Source organism: Salvelinus alpinus, chromosome 13 (genome assembly GCF_045679555.1).
Source record: "Salvelinus alpinus chromosome 13, SLU_Salpinus.1, whole genome shotgun sequence".
Classification (NCBI taxonomy): Eukaryota; Metazoa; Chordata; class Actinopteri; order Salmoniformes; family Salmonidae; genus Salvelinus; species Salvelinus alpinus.
Window position 1 is genome coordinate 41,615,379 of NC_092098.1, and position 20,609 is coordinate 41,635,987.

The 20,609-nt window shown below is 46.5% G+C and overlaps 1 protein-coding gene across 1 annotated transcript in view; it reads left to right on the forward strand.

The window, feature by feature from the left end:
- LOC139537710 (CXADR-like membrane protein) overlaps window positions 1–19,963 on the forward strand; it is a 122,009-nt gene extending 102,046 nt beyond the window's left edge. Inside the window, exons 4-7 of the mRNA XM_071339330.1 lie at window positions 5,898–6,065; window positions 11,571–11,693; window positions 11,842–11,983; window positions 18,485–19,963. Of these exons, the coding sequence (XP_071195431.1) occupies window positions 5,898–6,065; window positions 11,571–11,693; window positions 11,842–11,983; window positions 18,485–18,839 (788 nt within the window). The 3' untranslated portion in view covers window positions 18,840–19,963. The remainder of the gene's footprint in view (window positions 1–5,897; window positions 6,066–11,570; window positions 11,694–11,841; window positions 11,984–18,484) is intronic.
- The last annotated feature ends 646 nt before the right edge of the window (window positions 19,964–20,609 follow it).

A 20,609-nucleotide genomic window follows, 5' to 3' on the forward strand; every position in this document is an offset into this window, starting at 1 on the left:
GTCTGTCTCTTGTAGAAGGTTGTCAGGTTGTTTGTCTCTTGTAGAAGGTTGTCAGGTTGTTTGTCTCTTGTAGAAGGTTGTCAGGTTGTCTGTCTCTTGTAAAAGGTTGTCAGGTTGTTTGTCTCTTGTAGAAGGTTGTCAGGTTGTTTGTCTCCTGTAGAAGGTTGTCAGGTTGTCTGTCTCTTGTAGAAGGTTGTCAGGTTGTTTGTCTCTTGTAGAAGGTTGTCAGGTTGTTTGTCTCTTGTAGAAGGTTGTCAGGTTGTTTGTCTCCTGTAGAAGGTTGTCAGGTTGTCTGTCTCTTGTAGAAGGTTGTCAGGTTGTTTGTCTCCTGTAGAAGGTTGTCAGGTTGTTTGTCTCTTGTAGAAGGTTGTCAGGTTGTTTGTCTCTTGTAGAAGGTTGTCAGGTTGTCTGTCTCCTGTAGAAGGTTGTCAGGTTGTCTGTCTCTTGTAGAAGGTTGTCAGGTTGTCAGGTTTTCTGTCTCTTGTAGAAGGTTGTCAGGTTGTTTGTCTCTTGTAGAAGGTTGTCAGGTTGTCAGGTTGTCTGTCTCTTGTAGAAGGTTGTCAGGTTGTTTGTCTCTTGTAGAAGGTTGTCAGGTTGTTTGTCTCTTGTAGAAGGTTGTCAGGTTGTCTGTCTCTTGTAGAAGGTTGTCAGGTTGTCTGTCTCTTGTAGAAGGTTGTCAGGTTGTCTGTCTCTTGTAGAAGGTTGTCAGGTTGTTTGTCTCTTGTAGAAGGTTGTCAGGTTGTCAGGTTGTCTGTCTCTTGTAGAAGGTTGTCAGGTTGTTTGTCTCTTGTAGAAGGTTGTCAGGTTGTCTGTCTCTTGTAGAAGGTTGTCAGGTTGTCTGTCTCTTGTAGAAGGTTGTCAGGTTGTTTGTCTCTTGTAGAAGGTTGTCAGGTTTTCTGTCTCTTGTAGAAGGTTGTCAGGTTGTCTGTCTCTTGTAGAAGGTTGTCAGGTTGTTTGTCTCCTGTAGAAGGTTGTCAGGTTGTTTGTCTCTTGTAGAAGGTTGTCAGGTTGTTTGTCTCTTGTAGAAGGTTGTCAGGTTGTCTGTCTCCTGTAGAAGGTTGTCAGGTTGTCTGTCTCTTGTAGAAGGTTGTCAGGTTGTCAGGTTTTCTGTCTCTTGTAGAAGGTTGTCAGGTTGTTTGTCTCTTGTAGAAGGTTGTCAGGTTGTCTGTCTCTTGTAGAAGGTTGTCAGGTTGTTTGTCTCTTGTAGAAGGTTGTCAGGTTGTTTGTCTCTTGTAGAAGGTTGTCAGGTTGTCTGTCTCTTGTAGAAGGTTGTCAGGTTGTCTGTCTCTTGTAGAAGGTTGTCAGGTTGTCTGTCTCTTGTAGAAGGTTGTCAGGTTGTTTGTCTCTTGTAGAAGGTTGTCAGGTTGTCAGGTTGTCTGTCTCTTGTAGAAGGTTGTCAGGTTGTCTGTCTCTTGTAGAAGGTTGTCAGGTTGTTTGTCTCTTGTAGAAGGTTGTCAGGTTGTTTGTCTCTTTTAGAAGGTTGTCAGGTTGTCTGTCTCTTGTAGAAGGTTGTCAGGTTGTTTGTCTCTTGTAGAAGGTTGTCAGGTTTTCTGTCTCTTGTAGAAGGTTGTCAGGTTGTCTGTCTCTTGTAGAAGGTTGTCAGGTTGTTTGTCTCCTGTAGAAGGTTGTCAGGTTGTTTGTCTCTTGTAGAAGGTTGTCAGGTTGTTTGTCTCTTGTAGAAGGTTGTCAGGTTGTCTGTCTCCTGTAGAAGGTTGTCAGGTTGTCTGTCTCTTGTAGAAGGTTGTCAGGTTGTCAGGTTTTCTGTCTCTTGTAGAAGGTTGTCAGGTTGTTTGTCTCTTGTAGAAGGTTGTCAGGTTGTTTGTCTCTTGTAGAAGGTTGTCAGGTTGTTTGTCTCTTGTAGAAGGTTGTCAGGTTGTTTGTCTCTTGTAGAAGATTGTCAGGTTGTCTGTCTCTTGTAGAAGGTTGTCAGGTTGTTTGTCTCTTGTAGAAGATTGTCAGGTTGTCTGTCTCTTGTAGAAGGTTGTCAGGTTGTTTGTCTCTTGTTCCTCTCATCCATCTGGCTTCAATGGGTTAAATAACATAAATCCACTACCTGTTGGAGTTACCTTCATTTTCCTCCTGCTCTTCCTTCATCTGGTTCCTCGTGAACTGTAGTTCAGTCTTGGTGACGCTCAGCTCCACTTTCAGATCAACCGCCTGGCTCTCACTGGTCTTCAGTCTGGCCTCCATGTTCCTCAGCTCCACTCTCTGTTCCACCATGATGGTTCCCAGGTTGTGCATCACTTCTCTCAGGTGTTTCAGTTCAGTCCAGATGTCAGGTTGGGTGGTGGTCTGTGTGTCGGTCAAGGCTGAAGTTTTGGTCTTCTGGCTCTCATAGTGAACTCCACTCCACTCCCCTCCTCCCTCTCTCCCTGAGCCCATGATGCCCCAGACACACACAGCAGCACCACCAGTGGTACTACAGAAGCCCTCATTCTGACAACACTCACACATTCTAATGTACACTACATGACAAGTATGTGGATACTTGCTCGTCGAACATCTCATTCCAAAGTCATGGGCATTAATATGAAGTTGGTCCCCCCTTTGCTGCTATAACAGTCTCCACTCTTCGAGGAAGACTTTCCACTAGATGTTGGAACATGCTGCGGAGACTTGCTTACATTCACTCACAAGAGCATTAATGAGGTCGGCACTGATGTTGAGCGGTTAGGCCTGGCTCGCAGTTGGCATTCCAATTCATCTCAAAGGTGTTCAATTGGGTTGAGGTCAGGGCTCTGTGCAGGCCAGTCAAGTTCTTATACACCAATCTCAACAAATCACTTCTGTATGGACCTTGCTTTGTGCACAGGGGCATTGTCATGCTGAAAAAAGAAAGGGCCTTCCCCAAACTGTTGCCACAAAGTTGAAAGCACAGAATCATCTAGAATGTCATTGTATTCTGTAGCGTTAAGACTTCCCTTCCCTGCAATTAAGGGGCTTAGCCCAAACCATGAAAACAGCCCCAGACAATTATTCCTCCTCCACCAAACTTTACAGTTGGCACTATGCATTTGGGCAGGTACCATTCTCCTAGCATCCGCCAAAACCAGATTCGTCCGTCAGACTGCCAGACGATGAAGCATGATTCATCACTTCAGAGAACGCATTTCCACTGCTCCAGAATCCAAAGGCGGCTAGCTTTACACCACTCCAGACAATGCTTGGCATTGTGCATGGTGATCTTAGGCTTGTGTGCGGCTGCTTGGCCATGGAAACCCATTTCATGAAGCTCCCGACGAACAGTTTTTCTGCTGACAGTGCTTCCAGAGGCAGTTTGGAACTCAGTAGTGAGTGTTGCAACCGAGGACAGACGATTTTTACGCACTATGTGCTTCGGCCCTCGGCTTTCCCGTTCTGTGACCTTGTGTGGCCTAACACTTTGCGGTTGAGTCGTTGTTGCTCCTAGACACAATAACAGCACTTACAGTTGACCGGGGCAGCTCTAGCAGGGCAGAAATTTGATATACTGACTTGTTCCGAAGGTGGCATCCTATGATGGTGGCACGTTGAAAGTCACTGAGCTCTTCAGTAAGGCAATACTACTGCCAATATTTGTCTATGGAGATTACATGGCTGTGTGCTCGATTTTTATACACCTGTCAGTAACGGGTGTGGTTGAAGTATCCGAATCCACTAATTTGAAGGGCTGTCCGCATACTTTTGTATATATAGTATACCATTTTACTGGGCTATTGATATTGGAGATTTATTGGAACTGTAAAGAAGTACGCATTTTAAATAACTGAATGGCTAACACTTAATTACTTTCAGTGTCAGCAATATATATGGACAAGATACTGTATGGTGGATTTTATATAGATTTTTGGAGGAATACAGTGTCTGTAATGTATTGATATCTGGTTACATACAGTTGTTACAATATATAAATCTGGAAGCACATAGAAAGGACAGAGACCTTGTCAAATTTGTATGTATTTATTAGTGGGAATAAATATGTTTGGTCTCTCATCCACACATTTAAGCACTGTTGAAAATAACATAATTTATGTCAGAAAACTCATCCGTGTCCAGTTGAACATCCTGGAGCGGTCTCCCAGACATACATTAAATGGAAATTGTCACCACTTTTCAACCTCATATTCATCATCTCCAGCACCAACCCAACATCAAATGTGAAAACGTTGGTTTCTATGTTTTGTATAAAAAAATGGAGACGAAATGTGTTTCCAATGACATCATCCAGTGGGCATTATGTCATCCCTTTAAACCTCGTCTTGTACTAAATTGCCCTTTTAAACTGGACTAATAAAAATGTAATTTCTCAAACATGGTTTAAATGTGTATGTGTGCTTGATCAAGTTTGTTCATAGGGAGATATGTTGTGAAGTTATTGTGAGAGAACCGGTGTACCAAAAATACAACAGAACCACTGGTTCATGTACATACAGTTCTAGTCTAGAGACTTAACATGCTGGTTGGTCTATCTAGTAGGAGATTCTATGACCTCAGACTTGTTAGTGATGCAACTCTGTCATTATTGCTCATTTGATATTGGTAGATGACTTTATACTGCTGTAAGCACTCAGTAATGACAGACATATAGTGCTTAATGAATGTTTTTAATGATAGCAGGGAAAAATACTTTCTAACACTGTTCTGAACACTGTTCTGTTCAACATAAAACAATGTACATGTTGAAGAGCAGAAAGGTATTACGGTGATTTGAGGAATGGAAGGGAGACATATATAGATGACATCTCCTTCCTCTAACTCAAGGACAGCTGCATTAGATGCATACTCACAGTTCCCATTACCATCAACATTTTCATGTGTGACCATTACTCTCTGGTCATTCTTATACAAGTATGCACCCATCCATGTGTCCATGATACCACAGGCAGTGAATCTACAGTAGTAGACTCCTCTCGCTGGTGCTGTGAAGATACCTGTATAACAAAAACATAATATTGTATATTCATTCATATGTAAAGTATATACAGTATGCTATAACTAAATAGTCATCAAATATTTTAAATGGATACACAATGTGGTACCTGTAATGTTGTTGTACGCCTTTATGTTTGTGAAGATTTTTCTGTAGGTCAGAGTAGTATGACTGCTGATGGGTCGTACAGTACCAGTCAGAGCAGTGAAGAACACCACCTATGGTCTGTTTTGCCAATAGAAGATTAACATAAAGTGTCAACTTTTGTTCTAAGGGCAAAATAATCTGATAGCTAGCTAGCTTGCTCTGATTAGCATGTTGTTTGTAATTTGCTACATTTTACTCTTTGCTTCAAGTCAGGAGACCAGTTATATCTTAAAGATATTGTCACATTTATCTGACAATTGTAACACAATAATGATTTGAAAACGTTACAACTTGTAACTCAAAGTTTTATTAACAAGATTCTCAGTTCAAACCTCCGCCATGTTTTCAATAGTTGTGCATCTGCTCCACTCTCTGTTCCACCATGATGGTTCCCAGGTTGCGCATCACGTCTCTCAGGTGTTTCAGCTCAGTCCAGATGTCAGGTTGGGTGGTGGTCTTACTGTCAGTCAAGGCTGAAGTTTTGGTCTTCTGGCTCTCATAGTGAACTCCACTCACCTCCTCCCTCTCTCCCTGCGCTCATGATGCCCCAGACACACATAGCAGCACCACCAGTGGAACTACAGAAGCCCTCATTCTGACAATACTCACACCTTCTAATGTACCTTCTAGTCCTTTTTATACAGAACCTGAACCATTACATAAGATCACTGTTGTTTGATTTTAGGTGCACTTTCATTTAAGTCCAAGAACTCAAGACGAGATAATTTGTGGATAAGATTATTTTTTAGTTATTATAAAGGTATGTCGTGGGAAATATGAACCTGTTATTATCTAACACAAAAATGTGTGTGTTCATCTCTCTCTTTCTCTCTGTCCCCAGTGAAGCCGTCTAAGCCGCGGTGTTGGATGGAGGGCCGGCTGTTGGAGGGTAGTGATGTTAAGATGAGCTGTAAGTCTACAGACGGCTCTGACCCCATAAACTACAAATGGGAGAGGCTGCTGGACAAGGGCAAGTACGTGGGAAAGCTGCCCCCACTGGCCCTCATAGGTAAGCCCTCTCGTCCACTGCAGGCTCTCTGTGTGTGTGTGGATGTATTTCCTGTGCCTTCAAGACATATTGACAAGTCTGTCATAAATCAACATTTGTCATGAGTCATACACTGACTTAAACTCCAACTAAGATGTCCTACTTGAGATGAAAACATTGAGTAATTTCCAGATCCCCTTTAAGGACTTTTGGGACAGAACATACTGTACTTTACATAATTAAAGTGTGTGTCAGAATGCCAGACCAATTTCAATGCAAATACACCATCTCCAGTATCCTTGTTTGACATTGTTCACATGTCCAGTTAGCGTTAGTGACAAGTGTTGGTAGAGTAATTTCTCACATGCAGACTCGGCCAAGTTCTTAGTCAATAGCACTCCTACTTGTTCTGGGAAACTGTCCATTCACATCTGTTACAGCAAAGGATTGAGTTTACCAATCCCAAATCAAACACCAACCCGACGCCCTATGAATTTCTGTTCTGTATTGAATAGGTCAAAAAAATCAGTCTATAACAGGGAACAGTACTACTCATTTTTTACAATTACAATGTTTTAGTCAATTAGCAGATGCTCTTATCCAGAGCGACTTACAGTAGTGAGTGCATACATTTTTAATACTGGTCCCCCGTGGGAATAAAACCCACAACCCTGGCATAGCAAGCGCCATGCTCTACCAACTGAGCCATACATGTGAAGAAACATTATGAAAGTGACATTGCAGGAAAATGTAAAAGAGACACCATTGTTTGGATCATGGTTTGGTTACTGAATTAGTTTAACTTTATACATTTCCATTCTTATCTATCACTATTTTTCTTAAAATATCTAATTTGATGTATTCGATGATTGCTCAAAGTTCAAACTCTCCACATAACCATCACTTGCAATAGTGTTTCTGGATTTGATAGTTGAAAAAAAAGCATCACAATCACTGTATCCTGAACTTCCTGACGGACCGCCACCAGGCGATAAGGGTAGGAAACAACACATTTGCCACGCTGACCATCCCCTCCTGTACCCCCTGTTCACCCACGACTCCAATACCATCATCAAGTTTACTGACGACACAACGGTCGTACAACTGATCACCGACGACGATGAGGCAGCCTATAGGGAGGAGGTCAGAGACCTGGCAGTGTGATGCCAGGACAATCAAGTTTCAATCAAGTTTATTTTATATAGCCCTTCGTACATCAGCTAATATCTCGAAGTGCTGTACAGAAACCCAGCCTAAAACCCCAAACAGCAAGCAATGCAGGTGTAGAAGCACGGTGGCTAGGAAAAACTCCCTAGAAAGGCCAAAACCTAGGAAGAAACCTAGAGAGGAACCAGGCTATGAGGGGTGGCCAGTCCTCTTCTGGCTGTGCCGGGTGGAGATTATAACAGAACTATGCCAAGATGTTCATAAGTGACAAGCATGGTCAAATAATAGTTTAACTTTACCTCTCCCTCCACGTCAGCAAGATAAGGGAGCTGATTGTGGACTACAGGAAACGGAGGGGCGAGCACACCCCCATCCACAACGATGGGGCTGTAGTGGAGTCAGTCGAGAGCTAAAAGTTCCTTTGTGTTCACATCACTAAGGAATTATCATGGTCCACACACACCCACACAGTTGTGAAGAGGGCATCTCAGCACCTCTCCCCCTCAGGAGGTTGAAAAGATTTGGCATGGGCTCTCAGATCCTCAAAAAGTTCAACAGCTGCACCATTGAGAGCATCTTGACTGACTGCATAACCGCTTGGTATGGCAACTGCAAGGTACCCGACCGCAAGGCGCTACAGGAAGGCCCAAAAAAGGCCCAAAAAAACTCCAGCCACCCAAGCCATAGACTGTTCTCTTTGCTACCGCACGGCAAGCGGTACCAGTGCACCAAGTCTGGAACCAACAGGAACCTGAACAGCTTCTAACCCCAAGCTATAAGACAGCATAACAAGACTGCTAAATAACTAATCAAATGGCTACCCGGACTACCTACATTGACCCCATTTTGCACCAACTCTTTTACCCACACACACTCACACACTGCTGCTACTGTCTATTATCAAATCAAATCAAATCAAATGTATTTATATAGCCCTTCGTACATCAGCTGATATCTCAAAGTGCTGTACAGAAACCCAGCCTAAAACCCCAAACAGCAAGCAATGCAGGTGTAGAAGCACGGTGGCTAGGAAAAACTCCCTAGAAAGGCCAAAACCTAGGAAGAAACCTAGAGAGGAACCAGGCTATGAGGGGTGGCCAGTCCTCTTCTGGCTGTGCCGGGTGGAGATTATAACATAACATGGCCAAGATGTTCAAATGTTCATAAATGACCAGCATGGTCAAATAATAATAATCACAGTAGTTATCGAAGGTGCAGCAGGTCAGCACCTCAGGAGTGAATGTCAGTTGGCTTTTCATAGCCGATCATTAAGAGTATCTCTACCGCTCCTGCGGTCTCTAGAGAGTTAAAAACAGCAGGTCTGGGACAGGTAGCAGGTCTGGGACAGGTAGCACGTCCGGTGAACAGGTCAGGGTTCCATAGCCGCAGGCAGAACATTTGAAACTGGAGCAGCAGCAAGGCCAGGTGGACTGGGGACAGCAAGGAGTCATCATGCCAGGTAGTCCTGACGCATGGTCCTAGGGCTCAGGTCCTCCAAGAGAGAGAAAGAAAGAGAGAAGGAGAGAATTAGAGAGAGCATACTTAAATTCACACAGGACACCGGATAAGACAGGAGAAGTACTCCAGATATAACAGACTGACCCTAGCCCCCCGACACAAACTACTGCAGCATAAATACTGGAGGCTGAGACAGGAGGGGTCAGGAGACACTGTGGCCCCATCCGATGACACCCCCGGACAGGGCCAAACAGGAAGGATATAACCCCACCCACTTTGCCAAAGCACAGCCCCCACACCACTAGAGGGATATCTTCAACCACCAACTTACCATCCTGAGACAAGGCCGAGTATAGCCCACAAAGATCTCCGCCACGGCACAAACCAAGGGGGGGCGCCAATCCAGACAGGAAGATCACGTCAGTGACTCAACCCACTCAAGTGACGCACCCCTCCTAGGGACGGCATGAAAGAGCACCAGTAAGCCAGTGACTCAGCCCCTGCAATAGGGTTAGAGGCAGAGAATCCCAGTGGAGAGAGGGGAACCGGCCAGGCAGAGACAGCAAGGGCGGTTCGTTGCTCCAGAGCCTTTCCGTTCACCTTCACACTCCTGGGCCAGACTACACTCAATCATATGACTTAATGAAGAGATAAGTCTTCAGTAAAGACTTAAAGGTTGAGACCGAGTCTGCGTCTCTCACATGGTTAGGCAGACCATTCCATAAAAATGGAGATCTATAGGAGAAAGCCCTGCCTCCAGCTGTTTGCTTAGAAATTCTAGGGACAATTAGGAGGCCTGCGTCTTGTGACCGTAGCGTACGTGTAGGTATGTACGGCAGGACCAACTCGGAAGGATAGGTAGGAGCAAGCCCATGTAACGCTTTGTAGGTTAACAGTAAAACCTTGAAATCAGCCCTTATCTATCCTGTTGCTATGTCACTTTACCCCTACCTATATGTACTGTACATAGCTACCTTAGTTACCTCGTACCCCTGTACATCAACTCGGTACTGATACTCCCTGTATTAGCCATGTTATTTTTTACTCGTTATTCACTGTGTATTTATTCCTCGTGTTTCTATTTCAATGTTTTATCTTAACTTTGCATTGTTGGAAAAGACCCTCCCTGTAAGTAAATATTTCACTGTTAGGACTCTATTCAATCAGATCTGCTTTAGCGGACATCTGCATAGTGGTTGTTTTGGCGGTGCCGGAGGTGGAACTGCATTAGAGCTGTCAAATCCACAAGTGGCTCCCGGCATTATAAACTCAGCAAAAAAGGAAACGTCCCTTTTTCAGGACCCTGTCTTTCAAAGATAATTCGTAAAAATCAAAATAACTTCTCATGCTTGTGCAATGAACCACAAACAATTAATGAACATGTACCTGTGGAACGGTCATTAAGACACTAACAGCTTACAGACAGTAGACAATTAAGGTCACAGTTATGAAAACTTAGGACACTAAAGAGACCTTTCTACTGACTCTGAAAAACACCAAAAGAAAGATGCCCAGGGTTCCTGCTCATCTGCATGAACGTGCCTTAGGCATGTTGCAAGGAGGCATGAGGACTGCAGATGTGGCCAGGGCAATAAATTGCAATGTCCGTACTGTGAGACGCCTAAGACAGCGCTACAGGGAGACAGAACGGACAGCTGATCATCCTTGCAGTGGCAGACCACGTGTAACAACACCTGCAGAGGATCGGTACATCCGAACATCACACCTGCGGGACAGGTACAGGATGGCAACAACAACTGCCCAAGTTACACCAGGAACGCACAATCCCTCCACCAGTGCTCAGACTGTCCGCAATAGGCTGAGAGAGGCTGGACTGAGGGCTTGTAGGCCTGTTGTAAGGCAGGTCCTCACCAGACATCACCGGCAACAACGTTGCCTATGGGCACAAACCCCCCGTCGCTGGACCAGACAGGACTGGCAAAAAGTGCTCTTCACTGACGAGTTGCGGTTTTGTGTCACCAGGGGTGATGGTGAGATTTGCGTTTATTGTTGAGGGAATGAGTGTTACACCGAGGCCTGTACTCTGGAGCGGAATCGATTTGGAGGTGGAGGGTCCGTCATGGTCTGGGGCGTTGTGTCACAGCATCATCGGACTGAGCTTGTTGTCATTGCAGGCAATCTCAACGATGTGCGTTACAGGGAAGACATCCTCCTCCCTCATGTGGTACCCTTCCTGCAGGCTCCTCCTGACATGACCCTCCAGCTTGACAATGCCACCAGCCATACTGCTTGTTCTGTGCGTGATTTCCTACAAGATAGGAATGTCAGTGTTCTGTCATGGCCAGCGAAGAGCCCAGATCTCAATCCCATTGAGCACGTCTAGGACCTGTTGGATCGGAGGGTGAGGGCATTCCCCCCAGAAATGTCCGGGAACTTGCAGGTGCCTTGGTGGAAGAGTGGGGTAACATCTCACAGCAAGAACTGGCAAATCTGGCGCACTCCATGAGGAGATGCACTGCAGTACTTAATGTAGCTGGTGGCCACACCAGATACTGACTGTTACTTTTGATTTTGACCCCCCCTTTGTTCAGGGACACATTATTCAATTTCTGTTAGTCACATGTCTGTGGAACTTGTTCAGTTTATTTCTCAGTTGTTGAATCTTATGTTCATACAAATATTTACACATGTTAAGTTTGCTGAAAATAAACTATTTTTTGGTTTACATATTGGTTTACATACATTACCATTGGCTGCACGGAGTCGTATTAACAGAAACCCCATGCAGCCTTGTTTATAAATTTGAAACGTGAGATGTAATTTACACCTCTATTAGGATGATATATGTAATTTACACCTCCATTAGGATGATATATGTAATTTACACCTCCATTAGGATGATAGATGTATTTGATTGACCTTGTCCTGTTCTCATGTAAGATTTGAAAAACTCAGAGATAGTGACACTGAGGAACCTGACCAAGGAGAGTGCTGGGGTGTATAAATGTACCGCCAGCAACGATGTGGGAGAGGAGAGCTGCACCGTAGAGGTCAAGATGCACTGTGAGTAACCCAGGCTATAACCAACACCCACGTACACACTGTCTCATATTATAACCCCATTAAGGTTACCAAAGATGATCTGTAGGACAGTATTAGCTATCCCTTTCTTTCAACCTGTGAACCATATTTATCTTTGTGTACATTTTAGATGTGCGGGGCATGGGTGTGGTGGCGGGCGCTGTGGTGGGCGTGTCCTTCGGTGTCCTCCTCATCATTCTCATTATTTGGCTGGTGTTCCGCAAGAAGGAGAAGAATAAATACGAGGAGGAGGAGACCCCTAACGAGATCAGGTACACACACACACAATCACATACACACGCGCATCACACACGCACACACACACACACACACACACACACACACACACACATACATTCACACACAATCATCCTCAAACACACAGATTTAGGTTAGTTAAGGTGATTTGCAGATAGTCAAAAACACAGAACATATTGAATCAAAAATAACAAAAAGTAAATACATAAACAGATGGGGTGGGAACAAACCTCAACTAGTTGGTACAAAAAGGGACTTGACTTCACTCTCAGTGCCTGTGTAGCATCCTCTCTCCAGCCTGTGTAGCATCCCTTCTCCAGCCTGTGTAGCATCCCTTCTCCAGCCTGTGTAGCATCCCTTCTCCAGGCTGTGTAGCATCCCTTCTCCAGCCTGTGTAGCATCCCTTCTCCAGCCTGTGTAGCATCCCTTCTCCAGCCTGTGTAGCATCCCTTCTCCAGCCTGTGTAGCATCCCTTCTCCAGCCTGTGTAGCATCCCTTCTCCAGCCTGTGTAGCATCCCTTCTCCAGCCTGTGTAGCATCCCCTCTCCAGCCTGAGTAGCATCCCCTCTCCAGCCTGAGTATACCATCCCCTTTCCTCCCCATCCCTCAGACCAGGTCCCTCACCTCTCAGAGCAGGTTACCAACCTACCAACCATCAGAGCAGGTTCCTTACCTCTCAGAGCAGGTCCCTTACTTCTCAGAGCAGGTTCTTCACCTCTCAGAGCAGGTCCCTTACTTCTCAGAGCAGGTTCCTCACCTCTCAAGAGCAGGTTCCTCACTTCTCAGAGCAGGTTCCTCACCTCTCAAGAGCAGGTTCCTCACTTCTCAGAGCAGGTTCCTCACCTCTCAAGAGCAGGTTCCTCACTTCTCAGAGCAGGTTCCTCACCTCTCAGAGCAGGTTACCAACCATCAGAGCAGGTTCCTCACCTCTCAAGTGCAGGTTCCTCACTTCTCAGAGCAGGTTCCTCACCTCTCAGAGCAGGTTACCAACCATCAGAGCAGGTTCCTCACCTCTCAAGAGCAGGTTCCTCACTTCTCAGAGCAGGTTCCTCACCTCTCAAGAGCAGGTTCCTCAACTCTCAGAGCAGGATCCTCTCTCCAGCCTGTGTATACACTCCCCTTTCCTCCCCATCCAGCAGAGCAGGTTGCTCCCCATCCCTCAAAGCAGGTTCCTCCTCATCCATCAGAGCAGGTTCCTCCCCATCCCTCAGAGCAGGTTCCTCCCCATCCCTCAGAGCAGGTTCCTCCTCATCCCTCAGAGCAGGTTCCTCCCCATCCCTCAGAGCAGGTTCCTCCCCATCCCTCAGAGCAGGTTCCTCCCCATCCCTCAGAGCAGGTTCCTCCCCATCCCTCAGAGCAGGTTCCTCCCAATCCCTCGGAGCAGGTTCCTTCCCATCCCTCGGAGCAAGTTCCCAGCGTCCTAAATTATGTCTGATAATGCTGCCTGCTGGCAGTGCTTGTTACAACAGCAGCTATTTTTTGGCGATAGCGGAGCCAGTGTCGGGCTGAATTCTGCAGGCACATGGGGATGGCTGAGCACCAATAATGGAGTGGAGTGGCATAGCAAGGGGAAGAGTCGCGTAGCAGACAGTCACTTCGGTCCTGTTGACATATGGAGCATTAGCGGTGACACATACATACACACAGTCTGATATCAAACTGATGTTTAATTAGAGAAGGTGAGGGGTTGCTAATGAAGTAGTGACAATTAAGTGCATGCCACACGTGGTCCCGTGTGGCTCAGTTGGTAGAGCATGGCGCTTGCAACGCCAGGGTTGTGGGTTCATTCCCCACGGGGGGACCAGGATGAAAATGTATGAACTTTCCAATTTGTAAGTCGCTCTGGATAAGAGCGTCAGCTAAATGACTTAAAATGTAAAATGTAAAATGTCGATGAGGTGCTGTCCTTACCTGACCTAACTAGGGTTCATTGTAAGAAGGGGATACCATGTATTTGGCCAGCTACTGCAAAGAACACACCAGTTTTATATGAAGACTTACAAGTTCATAATGTTCTATGGATGCAGACATACACTACCGGCCAAAGGTTTTAGAACACCTACTCATTCAATGTTGTTTTTTAAACTATTTTCTACATTGTAGAATAATAGTGAAGACATCAAAGCTATGAAATAGCACAAATGGAATCATGTAGTAACCAAAAAAAGTGTTAAACAAATCAAAATATATTTTCTTTTGAGATTCTTAAAATAGCCACACTTTGTCTTGATGACAGCTTTGCACACTCTGGGCATTCTCTCAACCAGCTTCACCTGGAATGCTTTTCCAAAAGTCTTGAAGGAGTTCCTACATATGCTGAGCACTTGTTGGCTGCGTTTCCTTCACTCTGTGGTCCGACTCATCCCAAACCATCTCAATTTGGTTGAGGTCGGGGGATTGTGGAGGCCAGGTCATCTGATGCAGCACTCCATCACTCTCCTTATATGCTGGTTAGGTGTGTCTTGAATTCTAAATAAATCACAGACAGTGTCACCAGCAAAGCACCCCCACACCATAACACCTTCTCCTCCATACTTTACGGTGGGAAATACACATGCAGAGATCATCCGTTCACCCACATTGTGTCTCACAAAGACACGGCAGTTGGAACCAAAAATCTCCAATTTGGACTCCAGACCAAAGGACAAATTTCCACCGGTCTAATGTCCATTGCTCGTGTTTCTTGGCCCAAGCAAGTCTCTTCTTATTATTGGTGTCCTTTAGTAGTGGTTTCCAGAGGTGGGACCGAGTCATTGTTTTACAAGTCACAAGTAAGTCTCAAGTCTTAGCACTCAAGTCCCAAGTCAAGTCAAGACAGGCAAGTCCGAGTCAAGTCTCAAGTCAAGAGCGTCAAGTATCAAGTCAAGTCTCAAGTCCTAAACTTTGAGTTTCGAGTCCTAAACAAGTCATAATGTGCTCTTCACCAAATGTAATACCATTTCATATTTTTAACAAGAGTAATAGTACATTACAGTTACGCAAATCATGAATGCTTTTAAAAAATATCTATATATTTATTACTTTCCAAATAAACGTTATATTTCCATGGAAATACATGGATAGCCATGAGAAAGACACCCCCCCCCCCCCCCCCCAATAGTGATCGACTATCGAGGATCGCTATGGGGCGCAATCGGGCGATGTAGGCTTGTACACAATCGCCCAACCTTAACACACACACACTCTCTCTCTGTGTGGTTACAGTAGGCTAACGTATGTCAATGGTTTTAGGAACAGCAGTAACATCAGGCAGGATTTAGGCTACCAACTGCCTAGCCAGTTGTAGCTCAATCTTGGGTGCAATGATCATGTTCCCGTACTGACTGACTGTGTGGAGGCTCATTGATTTAATGTTACGTTAGCCTACATGATACACCAGTAAAGTAATAAAATATATAGCTGTCGGCTATATTAGCCACAACTTACCGTTATTTGTGTAGCTTCAAATGTCGAACAAAGTTGGAAATTGTTACGCCTCCAGCTGTAATTTTCTTCACGCATTTTTTGCAAGTTGCAATCTGTTTTTTTATTGATACAGCATCGTCTTTATATCCGAAAATAATAATTTGGGGTGTCATCTTTCCAAGGGCTCTGTCACGGCCGTTGAAAGAACTTGACCAAAGCGCAGCGTGGTGAGGTGATGACGCCGACAAAACAATAAACAATACCAAACAACCGTGAAGCTTAAGGCTAAGTGCTAAGTTAACTTCCCACAAAGACAGGTGGGGAAAAGGGCTACCTAAGTATGGTTCTCAATCAGAGACAACGATAGACAGCTGTCCCTGATTGAGAACCCTACCCAGCCAAAACATAGAAATACAAATAATAGAACATAGAATACCCACCCCAAATCACACCCTGACCAAACCAAATAGAGACAAAAAGAATCTCTAAGGTCAAGGCGTGACAGTACCCCCCTCCCAAAGGTGCGGACTCCGGCCGCAAAACCTGAACCTATAGGGGAGAGTCTGGGTGGGCATCTATCCGCGGTGGCAGCTCAGGTGCGGGACGCAGACCCCGCTCCACCACTGGCTCACCCCACTTTGGTGGCACCTCTGGACTAGGGACCCTCGTTGCGGGCCCCGGACTGAGCACCCTCGTTGCGGGCCCCGGACTGGGCACCCTCGTTGCGGGCCCCGGACTGGGCACCGTCGCTGGGGGCCCCGGACTGGAGACCCTCGCTGGGGGACCCGGACTGGAGACAGTCGCTGGAGGCTCCGGACTGGTAGACCGTCGCTGGAGGCTCCGGACTGGAGACCGTCGCTGGAGGCTCCGGACTGGAGACCGTCGCTGGAGGCTCCGGACTGGAGACCGTCGCTGGAGGCTCCGTGCCATGACTCCTCACTGGAGGCTCCGTGCCATGACTCCTCACTGGAGGCTCCATGCCATGGATCATCACTGGAGGCTTCTTGCCATGGATCATCACTGGAGGCTTCTTGCCATGGATCATCACTGGAGGCTTCGTGCCATGGATCATCACTGGAGGCTTCGTGCCATGGATCTTCACTGGAGGCTTCGTGCCATGGATCATCACTGGAGGCTTCGTGCCATGGATCATCACTGGAGGCTTCGTGCCATGGATCATCACTGGAGGCTTCGTGCCATGGATCATTACTGGAGTGAGGAGACGTATGGGCAGTCTGGTACGTGGAGCTGTCACAGGGCTCACCAGGCTGGGGAGACATACAGGAGGATTAGTTCTGGGCGCAGGCACAGGACTCACCAGGCTGGAGAGACATACAAGAGGCCCTGTCCTTGGCAGAGGCACCCGGATACACTGGGCCGTGGAGGCGCACTGGAGGTCTCGAGCTTGGAGCCTGCACAACTCGTCTTCACCCTGCAAATGCGGGGTGCTGGCACAGGACGCACTGGGCTGTGCAGACGTACCGGAGACAAAGTGCGCAGAGCCGGCGCAGGATATACTGGGCCGAGGAGGCGCACTGAAGGTCTGGAGAGCAGGGCTGGCACAACCCTTCCTGCCTGGATGCTCACCCTAGCCCGGCAGATGCGGGGAGCTGGAATGTAGCGCACCGGGCTAAGAACGCGTACTGGAGACGCCGTGTGCTCCACCGCATAACACGGTGCCTGACCAGTACGACGCTCGCCACGGTAAGCACGGGGAGTTGGCTCAGGTCTCCAACCTGACTCAGCCAAACTCCCCGTGTGTTGGGGGGGGCTGCCTCTCGGGCTTCCTTGCTAGCCGTGTTCCCTCGTAACGCTGCCGCTCTGCTTTCGCTGCCTCCAGTTCCTCCCGTGGACGGCGATACTCCCCAGCCTGCCTCCAGGGTCCCTTACCGTCCAGTATCTCCTCCCATGTCCATTTCTCCAGATAGCGCTGCTCCCCCTTACCACGCTGCTTGGTCCCTTGGTGGTGGGAAGTTCTGTCACGGCCGTTCAGGCTCCATCTGAATTCACTCGCCGACATTCCTCTGCACTGCCACGCACAACTTTTTCTCAGCTGGCACAATTTGATTGGCTGCTGTCCGATTCAAACTGTAATCCGTTAAATGAAGAGTTGATGCGCTGCACACTTTCTAAAATATTTGGGCTTGGGGAGGGTATCAAGTCAGGTCGAGTCATAAGGCTCAAGTCCAAGTCAAGTCACGAGTCATTGGTGTTAAAGTCAAAGTCGAGTTGCAAGTCATCATATTTGTGACTCGAGTCTGACTCGAGTCCAAGTCATGTGACTCGAGTCCACACCTTTGGTGGTTTCTTTGCAGCAATTCGACCATGAAGGCCTGATTCACACAGTCTCCTCTGAACAGTTGATGTTGAGATGTGTCTGTTACTTGAACTCTGTGAAGCATTTATTTGGGCTGCAATTTCTGAGGCTGGTAACTCTAATGAACTTATCTTCGGCAGCAGAGGTAACTCTGGGTCTTCCATTCCTGTGGCGGTCCTCATGAGAGACAGTTTCATCATAGCGCTTGATGGTTGACTGAATTTCATGTCTTAAAGTAATGATGGACTGTCATTTCTCTTTGCTTATTTGAGCTGTTCTTGCCAAAATATAGACTTTTACCAAATAGGGCTATCTTCTGTATACCCCCCTACCTTGTCACAACACATCAATTCCACAAATTAACTTTTAAGAAGGCACACCTGTTAATTGAAATGCATTCCAGGTGACTACCACATGAAGCTGGTTGAGAGAATGCCAAGAGTGTGAAAAGCTGTCATCAAGGCAAAGGGTGGTTATTTGAAGAATAACACTTGTTTGGTTACATGATTCCATATGTATTATTTCATAGTTTTGATGTCCTCACTATTATTCTACAATGTAGAAAATAGTAAAAATAAAGAAAAACCAAAGAGTAGCTGTTCTAAAACTTTTGACCAGTAGTGTACGCGTTGTGCATTATAATGTGTTATGCATGCATTTAAACCATTATAGATGTGCTTATAATGCACTCACTGTGCATTATGCGGAAGGTTGTCATTTCATTAATATTATCTTGTTTCATTGAGTGACATCCTTCGATGTCCTGAGCCACATGTCTTTGTCTCTGTCTCAGGGAGGACGCGGAGGCTCCCAAAGCCAAACTGGTGAAGCCCAATTCTCTCTCCTCGTCCCGTTCTGGAAGCTCCCGCTCGGGCACCTCCTCCACCCAGTCCATGGTCCACACCACTGCCCCCCGGGGGCCCCGCGCCCGCCTTCCTGACGTCGCCGCCCTCAAGGAGAACGGCCAGCCCCCCAGCTTCCCCCAACAGCCCCCTGCCTACACACAGGTGGTCCCCAAGACCCCTGAGCCCCGCACAGCCCCGGCCAAGCTCAGCCCTCCCCCCAAGCTAAGCCCCGGGAACCTGGCCCGCATGGGAGCAACGCCGGTCATGATCCCTGCCCAGACCCAGGCCTTCCAGACTGTGTAGGAGGGAGGGAGGGGAGGGAGTAGTGGAGGGAGTAGACGCAGACAGACACAAGAAGCCCCAGTACACAGCTGATAGCAACCCCCAACCTGCCCCCAGAAACGCTGTGAAAACCAGCCATATCATCAACTAAAAGTATAATTGAGTGCATTCTACGAAGGGAAGACTTTCGTAAGAGGTTTTGTCTCCTGTACAAACAATACAGAGCGAAATCTTTTGTTCGCATGACATCCCATGACAACAGAACATTCATTGTGTTTTTGCCTGATTTTGCTGACGAGGTCAGTGATGTGTATCATACTCTGATGAGGTCAGTGATGTGCATCATACTCTGACGAGGTCAGTGATGTGTATCATACTCTGACGAGGTCAGTGATGTGTATCATACTCCGACGAGGTCAATGATGTGCATCATACTCTGACGAGGTCAGTGATGTGTATCATACTCCGACGAGGTCAGTGATGTGTATCATACTCCGACGAGGTCAGTGATGTGCATCATACTCTGACGAGGTCAGTGATGTGCATCATACTCCGACGAGGTCAGTGATGTGCATCATACTCTGACGAGGTCAGTGATGTGCATCATACTCTGACGAGGTCAGTGATGTGCATCATACTCCGACGAGGTCAGTGATGTGTATCATACTCCGACGAGGTCAGTGATGTGCATCATACTCTGACGAGGTCAGTGATGTGCATCATACTCTGACGAGGTCAGTGATGTGCATCATACTCTGACGAGGTCAGTGATGTGCATCATACTCCGACAAGGTCAGTGATGTGTATCATACTCCGACAAGGTCAGTGATGTGTATCATACTCCGACGAGGTCAGTGATTGCTCCTCTTCTTCCAGTATGATGCACAAGGGAGGACCCTGTGTAGAGTTGAGGTATTTTTAAACCAAACCGACAGAGCCATGAAAGCGGAACGGGCTATGTACAAAGGGAGGGAGGGAGTGAGAGCAAATAGAGGACTGGAAAAGAGCAAACAAAGGAGATACACAGGCTGCATAGCTCACCAGAGATCAGGCGAGGGTGTCTGGCTGTCTCATGACACCTGATACCTGCTACCAACCAGGTCAAACCAGACGGCAGGACAAGACAAAGACAGAAAAAAGACAAAGCGAGAAAAAAAAAAAAAAAAAGGAAAAAGTAAACCTCTCTCTGGACTTGTCCGAGCACCACACCTACGACACTCACACACTCCGCCACACCGAGCCAATCAATATCTCCCAGGCTTCTTTGCTGGCATCACAGACCTCCATGTATTCTCCTCCGGGATACCCGCCAAGGCCAGCAGGCATGGTGATTGGTTTAGTAAGGAAGGGGGTGCAGGGGGTGCACCGATCGATTGACACACCAATGAGAGTGGATGAAATTTTGATGCTGATACAAGAGGGATGTTTGCCTGTGATTGTACAAAGATGATATAGCTTAAGTAAGAGACTCCACCTAGACACGTCACCTGTCATCCTATACACCTGCACATGGGTCACTCGCAGCAATCAGAAAGATATTGGTATTGATTTCCCATGTTTCCTGTGCATCCAGCACTATACACTCAACAAGTCTGGACTTATGTAACGTTATCTTCCCATGTTCATGGACAGCGTCAATTAAGGCCATAGGAATATGTGACTTTGTGGTCATCATAGGGGATTATTAATGGCTGTAATATGTATTGCTGTTGTCTAATATTCTACGTTTCCTTTTTTCTATTTCATTTATTTCAGATTCCTTCAGAATGTTTAAAGATTGTTATTAAAGGG